Source organism: Aythya ferina (assembly GCF_964211825.1).
Source record: "Aythya ferina genome assembly, chromosome: 2".
In the NCBI taxonomy this organism is placed as follows: domain Eukaryota; kingdom Metazoa; phylum Chordata; class Aves; order Anseriformes; family Anatidae; genus Aythya; species Aythya ferina.
In genome coordinates this window covers 41,589,816-41,601,857 of record NC_140297.1, presented here as the reverse complement: position 1 = coordinate 41,601,857, position 12,042 = coordinate 41,589,816, and the positions used below count along the sequence as shown (strand labels likewise).

At 40.1% G+C, this 12,042-nt stretch overlaps 1 protein-coding gene across 6 annotated transcripts in view; it reads right to left on the bottom strand.

Moving 5' to 3' along the window:
* Positions 1–310: 310 nt before the first annotated feature.
* The window catches only part of LRRC3B (leucine rich repeat containing 3B), a 205,014-nt gene continuing 193,282 nt past the window's right edge, over positions 311–12,042 (bottom strand). For all 6 annotated transcript variants that reach the window (XM_084512142.1, XM_084512141.1, XM_084512140.1 and 3 more), the window contains one exon: positions 311–1,581. In XM_084512142.1, the coding sequence (XP_084368268.1) occupies positions 639–1,418 (780 nt within the window). In that variant the 5' untranslated portion in view covers positions 1,419–1,581 and the 3' untranslated portion in view covers positions 311–638. The remainder of the gene's footprint in view (positions 1,582–12,042) is intronic.

Genomic DNA, 12,042 nt, shown 5'->3' with positions numbered 1-12,042 from the left:
TGGTCTTTCATGTTGGTTTCTCCCCAGCACTGCCAAAAAACCCTCCAGGATCCTACCTGAGTTTCCATTCCCTTCTCCTGAAGTCAGGGCATTCTCTCATCATGATGAGCAGCCCACAAATGGGCCACCATTCACCAGCTCTTCACCTTGTGCCCTGGGGACAGAAGAGCCCTTTGGGGACTCTGCTCTCAAACTTCTCACAGCCCACTTCATTATTGCTCTCAACTTCCACCTCATGAGCACTGATCAAACTCAATATGCTGTGGCACCAGACAGGTTTCTGCTCAATAAATTACTCTGTTTTACATGGTTCAAAGTTAAGCTTTTATTTGGTTTTTAAATTAAAAAAATAAATTTCATTATTAAATAGTGGAATGGGTCTAAACTAAGGTTTACATATTAATTCACTTGCTTTAGGATACCAGAGAAATAATTAAAGTATACCACCCAGACAAAACTCTGTTAGAAAGCTCAACAGTGGCGTAATTCAGTTAAACAGGAAAAAAAAAAAAAAAAAAAAAAAAAAAAAAAAAAAAAAAGAGTCTTAATGTTTACAATGAATGTTAGAAGTAAACCTCTGGTTTTAGTGTCATCCAAATCTAGTTTCCATCGTAAAGGCAGTCATTGTATTCAGAATACTATACCACAGTGCTAATGTCATCGGCTTCATCTGGTTTCTTTTGCCTGCTTGGCAGGGATTTCAAGTACTCAAGGTGCCTCCTTGCATCTTCCTGATTTTGCCGGACATAATAAACCACGTATGAGATCACCATGGTGAACCAGCCAAACATGGTGACCAGCATGGCGTAATCGGTAGTCTTTTTGGGAAGGTTGCAGAGGTCAGCATCGTTGGCAGCATTGAGGAAAGGTCTCCCGGCATGTTCATCCAGCACGGAGGTCTTGCAGATGACGTTGTTGGCTGTCTCGTGGTTGGAGGCCATGCTCCTCAACACCTGCTGCAGCGTGCAGTCACAGTGCCAGGGGTTGTTAGCAATTCTGGCTCTGGCCTTTAAGTTGTTGAAAGCATTTTTGTGCACGCTTTGAATCCGGTTGTCAGACAAATCCAGAGTCTGCAAGGTTTCTGCCACCCCCTTAAAGGCATGTTCATCTATAAATTCAATCCCATTTTTTGATAAATTGAGGACTCTCAGTTGGTGCAAGTCCTTAAAAATCTCATTGGGGATAGACGTTATCTGATTGGAGTCCAAATAAAGTAAGACCGTTTCTGGAGGAAGATCTCTGGGTATTTCCTTGAGGTTTGCATTGCTACAGCTGACGTTTAAACCTCCAGAGTGAGAACAGAGGCAGCCTTTCGGGCACATACTGGCAGAATGAAAGCACAGTATCATGAGGACAAAACTTTGTAAGAGCAGACACATGGAGAGGGAACGAGTTAGCCACAGGTCTACCAAATGCATGCTGGGGTGTCAGCATAATCACACAACCATTTCTCATTCAGCCAACAGTGGCGGGAAAAGGATCGGCAAAGCTGAAGTGTGGCTTCATTTTCTTCGGTGGGATTAGCAAAAAATGACTAACGTGTGGACTTCCTCATCGTCAATACTCTTCTTAAAAGCACACCTGCAAAGAGGAAGAAAAGTTCCTTATACCATAAACTCCAATCCAAATTTGGTTTAAAAAAATAGAAATGAATGAAGGCAAAGTGAAAGGCAATACCAAATAAATGATCTATTATCCTATCCGTGCAGCAGAGTATTTATTCAGGTATCTCCTATTAGCATTAATCTGAGTTTAGTACATAAATCTCCAGGACACTTTTAAGAGGATAGACTACACTCATTACAAATTACACAGGTTCATGCTTTAATACTTATTAGAGGAGGCACTGGCTTGTTTTTAAAAGCAGACTTTTCTAAAATACCCATAAAAATAAATTACATTTTCCCTTGCTAAAGTAGAAGGTACATTAGCAAGAGTTAGGAGTTAGATCTCCAGCAAGTGACTGGTAAGTGAGGAATTTGTGATGGTTAATGTGAATTTATCTTAAAAATAGTTTATGTTATTTTAAGTTCAAATCATAGTTAAAGTGTTTACTTTCTAAGGTACTTTAAAACAACAAAAAATTACACAAAACAAATAATGTTAGGAGACACCACAAATATCCACCGTCTCCTTGTTTTCTGCCCCTATTTCCTTCTTGCTTTTGAATGCTTATTTCCTGTACCTCACAGTAGTTTCTGAGCTACCCACGGAAATAATTTCTACTACCATTTTTCTTGAAAATTTTCTTTACATTTAAGACAGAGAAAAAGAAATAAATATAGTTGCCAAAAACTCAATCCCCCAAACCAAGCAAACTTCACATAAAACTATATGCAAGCCAAACAAAAAAATTTTTTCATGGCATGTAATTTGCTAATAGAATATATGAAAAATAGTGTTTCTTCTTCTCCACTTGCAATTTGGCTTAAAAATAGTAAATATCCAGAAGCTTTTCCATTTTCTTCTTTAATTGGAACACAAATACAAAAGTCTAAAATGCTGACCTATAAGGTTTCAAAGACAATCTCATTTATTTTTTCCCTTATTATGGTAAACTATGAATTTCTAACCTCAGCAGGTCCATTTGTTTTCATGTGCATGCCCTTTGTCTCTGTAGCAGCTTGGATATTTGCAGCCTTCATGTTATATTTACATATAAATGATTTTTTTTTTTTCATACACACAGCGTAGTTTACTGAACAATAAAATCCCTGCAGGGAGGATGTGTGTAATTGTACAGGAAGAAGAAGAAATTGTATTGCAATTATATTTGCCTGCAGAATTCATATACTAACTGCTTTTTTTGGCACATCAGAGTAACATGGATTAAACGTGTCATGGAATCTTTCAAACACATAATGCACACTTTTTTTAGCCCTTTTGCTGATGTTTAGTATGTCAGCAACCCCACAGGAAAAAACATCTTGAGAGTATGTACATTATGTGTGATTAGTCCAATGCTATGGCTTGGGAATGACAGAAGTACACCTCCCACTGCCATTTCCTGTATCACCACCACTTTTCAACGTATTTATTGATCAAAAGAGAGATTGCCCAAGAGCCTAAACAGAAAGTTTATGCTTTGGCTCCATAACACGGAGATCTTGTACCATCAAGTTTCATTCTTTTCTTAAAAAGAAAGGAAGTTGTTAGCCATTTCTCTTGTGAAGTTAACCCTGGAAAAGCAAAACCATTATCAAGGGAAGTAAGCAGAGCATGAAGAGCTCCCTGTGAGGAACGGGAGGTGAAGCAGAATCTCCAAAACCAACAGAAAGCCCTGCACGACACATGTGAAGCAGGGTTTACAGAAAAGAAGCCCACTGCACTGAGTGCCTTCATGCTATCTCTCCCTATGGCTCTTGGGTCACTGCAGTGTCCGGTCTTCTGATCAGACAGAAATCAATTACAGCAGGAGACAAGCTACAGAAGTTGTTTTTTCCCAGCCTGCTCAAAAGTGCTAAGTACTTGCTAAAATGTGCAGCCCATTCAGAGGCCAAGCTGGAGGCGGCAGCTGCTCCCTCTGGCAGCTCCAGGCTGGCAATCTGCTCCTCCCTCCCACAGCCCTGGGTGCTGCAGCAAGAAGGTCTGTCCCCACAAAAAAACAGCCACCTATTTTCTTTTCCCTTCACGTTTACATGCCTTGCTACTGTGCTGCATAGGAAGAGTAGAAGAGCGGTTCAGCTCTCCATCAGAGAAGTAGTAGGCATCATCTCATCACCTACTACTTGTACACAGCAGCTTTCCACCAGTGATACTGGGGTAAAAGAGCAAAGAGCTGCAGTAGTCTCAGATGCTTAATTTTGCAGAGGCAGAAAAATCCCACTGTTTTCACCAGATTGTGAGGATTAAACATCATATTTGCTTCCTTACAGGCTAAAAAAAAAAAAAAAAAAAAAAACTATTTACTTAAAATTACCCAAAAGATAAAGAGTGTTTTAGCCTATAACCTTCTCCACATCTATACCAGCACCTTCAACAGCATGAGATAGCATCAGAACTGTCTTTAGGAATTACTGAGACCTTTGATAATTATCAGTCCCTGGATAGCAATGCCAGACATCAGAAATGTGACACTAAACATCCATGGCAATGCTACCAGACTCAGCTTTTCTGCTCAACAATGTTCATTAAGAACATAAGAGTATGGGAAAAAGTCCATGTGCCAACCTGAAATTACACCATGGGTCCTGGTGAGACCTCCATAGCATAGTTATGCCACCAAATATACTGTGTTGAAGAGGCCCCAAGCACCAAAGACAATGTGGAATGTCTTCACCCCAGTGAAGACAAGTGAAGCTCTTTTTCTTTAATGTATTAATGTCTTTAGAGTGGAAGGAGTAGGATCATTACAGACTGAGCAGGCAAATGTTTAATGAAGCAATGCATCTTCATAAGAGAATACTCAGTAAATGGGTAAAGAGGGAGAAAAACTCCCACTGTTTTAAGTTGTTAAAAAGAGCAAATATGAGTTTAAACCTGTAATTAACAATCCAGCCAACAAAAACTTAGCTGAGCAAGAATAAAGCTGAGCAAATTCTCAGTAAATTAACTGGAAGCATTCCAACGGGACTCAGTATCAGTCGAGGGAAACAGAGCTTTGTTTACTTCCACAATCAGAGTATCTGATCCAAGGGATATCTGTGGTTTGGGTTCCACCAACAAACCAAAGCATAGCACTTCCTTGACAGGCATCCTACCAACTTCAACAAGACAAAAGGGAACTAGGATCTGACCTTTTGTAATGCCAAAAGGAAGATTTTTGGCTTCGTGAGTATCTATTGAATTTTCTCTGCCTGGAACACACTAAATAAAATAGAAGGTAATGGAGGTTGGAACAAGGACAAGAGAGAAAAACAGACAGAAAAACTGAAGATTACAGAAAAAAGAAGTGGAAGACAGAATTAAAATAAACATGTGAATTAACTGGAAATGCGCAAATAAAGAAAAAAAAAAAAACAACATGGAAAAATAAATTAAAAAGTAAATGAAGGCACAGGGAAAAGACAGCAATGCTACAAGCACAGATAACAGCAAGGCTTAAAAAGGCATTTTGTGTACATTGTTAAATACAAGTACACACAGAAAACCTAACATATAAGGCAAATATTGCAAGGCTATAAAACTACAGAGTGAAGAGGACAAGAAATAATTTTTTAGTCTTGCAGTTTTAACTGGTTTCTAGCTTTCCTCTTCTCATGCTCCCTCAAGACCACTCACTCAGTACAAACATCCAACAGTGTGAGAAAATGTACACAGCCTGAAATCCTCAAGGAAGGCACATTTGCTCTTAATATACAGTAAGAGTTGTATCAAGTTCCAGGTGTGAGGTACTTGCAGCGGTTTCCCTTTCCAGCAAGCAAGGTGTGTAGATTGTATCTTGGCACATGAGTGCTTAGCATCTGCGAGACTACTGGTTCAGGTATTTAATTAATAACTCCTCCCCACACAAATTCAGTGAGGTAAAGAAGCATTAATGCCTCCTACTACCCATCTGGAAAAAAAGGGCCTGCAGATTTAGCCAAGTCACACAGAAAGGCCATAACAATTTCAATATTAATTAACTTTCAATATTAATTTATCCTATTGTGCCTTCAGAGCATGATAAAGGAAATGCTATAAAGATCACAGAGGACAGCATAAAAGTGACACTGAAAAACTGAGAATTTTTTTTTAGGACAGTACTAAGACAACAAAAGGCGTATAAAAAAAAAAAAAAGATCAATCACATATTTCGCTAGAGATGCCTGACCTAACAAAAGAGAAGACGAAAGACAAGGGAAAATATTTTTTTTTCTATTTTAGAGTGGACACTTTCGGAGTCTATGTGACAGCTTTACCCAAGTCTTTAGCCAAGTGCTCACACACACGTGAGAAGTTTGTCACTGGCACTCCACACAGCCTCTGCCCCCATGAAAAGTCAGAGAGAAGCAGCTGCCAGTCTCCTGCACTTTAAAGCCAGCCACTGCCAAGTACTCCAAAGGAGAGACCAAAATCAACCTTAAGAGCTATCCTACAGTATTTCAAACACACACACAGAGCCTCCCCAGCTGTCAGGATCAGCTTGCATCTCCACCAAGATGAAGCTCATCGGAGCCGCTTGTTAATGACACTGTTCCTGGAAATTTCCATCTTCCAAATGGGAGAGAGAAACACACTCCCTGCTTGTTCATCAGGTTCCTTCTCCGTACATTGTGTATCTAGATTCTAGTAGGGTGCTCCAAAGATTATTTCCAAGCAGTACAAAAAACTACCTGTGACAGCCAAATATCTTTGTTCAAGTCATTCCAATATCACAGCACTTGTACTTGGAATTTCAGTGGGATTCTCAGCAGTTTCAGCTGAATTCCCAATTTGGGAAAAGGCTGTTTCTTTGGGATGTGTTGTCATGGGGCCTCAAGAAAAAAGACAGAAGGTGCTATGGCATCAAGCTGCAGTGTAAGCACAGTCTCCTTCTAAGCACAGGAGACAAAAGGAGGCATGCTTCTTCCTACCATAGCCCTGTCCCTACCCACTGTGCAGTGTCCCTCTCTTTCCCCCTCTTCCTTCTCCAGGCCCTGATAGGCTCATCACAGTTATCTGGCAGAAAACTGAAAGAGTCAGTTAGCTGCACCTGTCCCCTTGGAGCCCAAACCCAAGAACAAGAAAGTGCAGCACTGCCAATGGGGAAAATACAGTCCCAGTGGTACAAGAAGTTTTTCTCCCTTGGGTGGGTCTGGAGATTGCTCAAAGCTGCAAAGACTTGGCAGGACTACAAAGGCATGATATAAAATGAGTTACAAAAACCAGAAGCATGCAAAATGTCCAGCATAAGAAGAGGGACTGCTGTCCTATCCCAAAAACATGAGTGATACTATGATCACCTGCTGTAGCATTGGACCCCTGGGGCAAAGGACAAGGCAAGCTTGTGGAGTCAAGCCTGGACGCACAGTATGAAACGGAGTGCATAACTGTCAGCCCCCTACAGATTTTTATGTGGTTTCTAGAGTCAGAAAGTCTGGCTACAAAGGATTTTCATTGCTGATCTCTTACGCCAAGAGGTAGTTCCATCTCAGGCTTGACCATCTGTGCAGATTCCATAAGCTAAATTATGTCGTCTTTGGCATTTCAGCAACTACACCATCCTTGCGGTGTGCAAAGAGAGCTGGATGTCACACATGTCTCACTGTGAAGGAAATTCGGAGATAGCAGCTCCATTTTCTCTATCAATAATGTGCTAGAATAATCTCTCTTCTTGTCATCAAAGCTGGATCCCCTGATGAAAAAGATTGCAATTCTCATTCCAGCAATGTCAGTGGGGTCACAGCTAACCAGAGATGCTCAGCATCTGGGCCCACAGTTTGTATTTGTTATTACTGAAGGTGCCAAGATTAGAGAGGAATTGCTTGTTATTGGAGCCTATATGCTCAAACCAGCAAGCAAGAATGGCAAGAGGAAAAAGACAGAAGCCAACAGACCAGCCACAGGGGATGGCCTGTTGGCTGCGTAATGATCACTCAATCTGTTTGTTCTGTCACTTTTCGACCTTCAGAAATGACAGTGTGGAAGAATTACACACTAGCCAATTTCTGAAAAACCTGTGGATTGTAGGGTCCGGGTCCACAAGTCTGTTCTACAGACCTCATCTGCAGTCCTCATTTGAGAATAGACCCCACATTGCACCGCAGAGCTCCACATTCCTTGGGATCACAGAATCCACCACAATCATCCCCAGCTTTTCTGCTAATAACGAAGGTACCCCTGTGAGCAGCTGTGTGCCCTCTATGCTGCAGATGGGCTACACATGTTATGGTGCCTCCCACCCTCCTCGCATATGACCCATACAGCCCCCACAAGAAACTAAACTGCTGATACTTGTATGTACAGCTCTAATGTCTTCAGAAGAAACTCTCAGCTTCAGTGAGTCCTAGAAGCCTTCAACAGATCCCGACAAAAAAGGCACAACTTTCAAAGCCCACTCCAACTCCTGACAAACTTCTGTAACAAACTTCATATGTGTTAACAGTGGAAGTCTCACACAGAATTAGAAAAGCCCAGGAAATAAAGACTCCTGTAGGGCTAATTTCTTAGATATCTGTTGCAGCAAACTTGCAATTTGAATAAATATTAAAATTTTATAACTAACAATCCATTAAAAGGGAACACTGTAGCACGATTATTGTTCTATCTGACTTCTAGTCAATTACAGAGATGTTTTATAGCTTTGAAACATCAGACATTTTTTGTCTTGAATACATCGACTGTCTTGGTATATAGAAAAGACATGTTCATTGATAAATCTAGTCTCCAATTTCTCTGTTAAAACGGGACTTAGCTTTGCCATATTGAATACTTTTATTTTAAATCAGGTTTATCAAAACATCCACTGACAAAGAAAATATTCCTCCTTTTAATGAATCCTTTTCCTTGAGTTCATTTTCCTGTAATGCCAGTCAGTTTGTTACTGCATACACACAAACCAACCTTACTCTCCACATCCAAACATAACTGTATTTTATGTCTTTGCACTCCTTTGCCACTAATATAGTCACATAATGCCATACATTAACTTATATTTAAAAATATTATCCTGCAATGATTCTATTAACAAGATAGCCACAAATTCACAGGTGAGTCCCCCATCCAAACACCCCAGTTTGCTGAAGAACCAAGGACAGGACAATTTTACTTGAACCAAAGTGATTTGCCACCACTACTCCCCACCAGCTGCAGATGACATATTTACAAAGAATCCAAACAGGAAGAATTATTTCCATGCATCCTATTAATCTTTAGCTATGGGTAAAGATTATCACCTTCTGAAAAGCTACACACTGGCTTGTCCTGCACACCTGCATGCTGTCTTTGTGAGCAGCTGAACCTCTGGAAGCTATGATGGTCTGTGCACACTGGAGGATAAAACCAACATGAAATCCTGTCTGCCTGCCTGCTCCAAGAGCTGGAAAGTGAGGATAACTGCAAGCTGGAGCTGAGCAGGAGCAGCAGGACCCAAAGGAGAACACAGCAGTTGTTTCTGATTTCTGTGCTGCCTGCTCACTACAGAATGACAAGCTTCATGGGTACCAAATGAATTCCTCCAGACAAACAACACAACTATAAAAAAATAAAAATACAGCCTGTGTATTGTCAGAGGGGAAGGCATCCTGGCACGCTGCAGCCAAGGGCAATCTCACTAGCTGTGCACACACTCCAAGCTGGACAACTCATCCCTCTCTCTGGCTCCAGGATACTGCCAGGGAATTCAATTTAGCATCCGAAACAAGAATCTGGCGTCGAGTCTCTGGAGCCAGGGTGCTGGCAATCTCTGTCTTTCAGGCGTTTTTCCCTGGCACTCCTTAAATGCAGTGCGGCTGCCTGGCTGCTTCTCACCACAGCTACCTTGAAGGTAGGCAGTCACGATGCTATAAAGCAGCAAACCAGGGAGATGCCAAGAGCTGCCTGCTAGGTGCCAGGTGACTTAAATTCCCAAAAGAAAGTCTCCAGCAATGGAAGACTTTCAGGATCTCAGAGCATGGCACAATGAAATCCTAAAGCAGTAACAGAAATAAATGAATAGAAGCCAACAGCAAATGAGGTGAGAAAAAAGGGGTGCAAAAGATCACAGATTCAGTGAATAATTGAAATGTCATGATTAATCACTGTGAGCCTGAACTTCAATTACATAATGGATTCATTATCTAATGAAATACCAAATGTACTCAAACTATAATATTCTCCCTCAAGACAGCACTCGGAATGAACATCAATATTTTGTTCCCCAAAACCTTCCAGTATAGACATCTTTCTAACAGCTGCTCATCATAAAACATTTCTAGTGGCAGAAGCATACTGTATAGGTACAGGTTTATAGATCTTACCCTCTCTTAACAGAGTGATAGAACGGCTAAGGAGAGCCAAATGAACATTTTAAGCTATAATTACTTTCTGATTGTGAGATCACCAAATGTATCACTCTTTATTACAGATTAACAGCTTACTTAATTATACTGTGTGGGCAAATGAATCAGCACTTTAAGATTGATGGGTTGGGTTCATGGTAAAAAATGTATTTGACTTCTCTCCTTTTTCATCTCATCAGAAATTATTTTATAATTTGCTGCTGATAAATAATTGTGTGAAGCTTAGCAGATTAAGAAAAGATCAATGACAAGAAAAATATTAGCCATTATCTCCTATCTTTCCTAAGATGCTTTGCTCTTGGAAGTCTTCTGCGACAACATATTCCTTGGAAGGAAATCTGATACGCTTGATGGAAATTAAAGGAACAGATGTCAGGGATGGGCTTAGTTCTCTTTCTTTCAAGCCCTAACAAATAATGGATATGGTTTTACTCTTCCAATGTCACCATCCCTTGATTTTTCAATCATCTTTAATGTTGCCTACTTTTCTCAGTTATTGCCTGCATCCTCTTCAGATGATTTCGGCTACGAAGGGTTCTCATGCTTTCTCTGAGCAATACACCCTGCTGGGAAATATAAACAACATTCTGTATGCCTATCTATGCCACTTGAAAAAGGAACCAAAACATTACATATACTTATAGTGCATAGGTAGCATCAACATGAAATAACAGAAAAATTAGAAGTATAAGAAATCAGCTGAGTATCATCAACTGTTAAATATTGCTCATCATTCGTTATTTTCAAGAAATTGGCTTGATGGTCTACAAAAGAATGAACAAAGGCTCAAGATAAGCCGGTCACTCCTCAGCAAACATATCTGTGAAATGAACTTTTTTTTTTACTACCATATAAGTACATGAAGAACCATATAACACTTAAGGGAAATGCTCCACCACAGACAAATGACTGTCTGAAGTATTCTCCAAAGCCATATAATTTGTTTCTAGATTAATTATTAGTGTGCATTAGACTCAAGACCATTTTTAGAGTTTAGGATCATGTTCCATCAATTCTCAGTCACATTTTCTGTAACATCAACTGTTCTGTTCTAGCAAGAAAACCCTTTCCAGCAGCAGTCAAGCCAATCCTCCAGATAATTTACACTAGAAAGAAAATATATTCTTAAGGGTTAAAATAATCTGAAATGGGAATACTTTATCTTTTCCAAATAAAAAGACACAGAATAAAGTCTGTTATACAGCCTGGTTATGAACTGAATGCACAGATGCCTTTCATGATTAGGCACTGCAGTAGATTTTCAACAAATCTGATAGAATCCAATGTGAAATGTTTTTAACATAAAAGGTCAATTTCACTATATTTGCTGATCTATTTTTCTCCCATATTATAAAAGAACATGATCCAAGTTTATAAGAAAAGTGACTGGTTTGAGCCATATCCTGACTCTACCCAGTAGCTCATGATGGATGCTCCTTCAACTCAATTCTGCAGTATCATATCAGAGAAAACGTCTTCTTGATCTCAAGATAATTACACTGATCACCTCAATGATTACCAGCATAATCAGTGACAAGTCTTGCAATTTAATCTTGATAACTGCATCTGGTGACTGCAGATGGTGTCCTTGTCCAAATGAAGATCTTTTTTTACTTTGTTTTGCACATTATAAATCTAACCCCCAGTAATAATAATGCATTCTCAGAAACTAACAGGCCTTCAAGTTACCCCCTTTAAAAGATAAGCAAAGTTCAGATCATCTAGAGACTTTTATTCCACTTTTAAGGGCACTTATTTGGTTTTGCATACTGTTATCTCCAGGCTCATTTGAGGTTCATCCAAATGTTCCTGTAACTTACTAGACAGTGGGAAGAGAGAAGTTGTAATTAGGCTGGGGAAACTGTGCTGCTAATAAAGTCAGCAAGGCAGAAATAAGCATGCAAACCTGAAGGGACCATTCAGCAAGGAACATGCTAGCGGCTTTGTAAAGTTGACAACAGTTGCATGAAGCAGCCAGCAAGACAGCTGCTGGTTGCAGATACCCAGGCACTAGGGAGCCCTAGAAGAAATAAGATGTGTTACAGATTCCGAAGTAAGACAGGCAAGGGAGGAGGAGAATGAAGCAAAACGTGACTAAAAGCTGCTTCTTCCGGATGACCTATTGCCACAGAGTAGGTCCCCA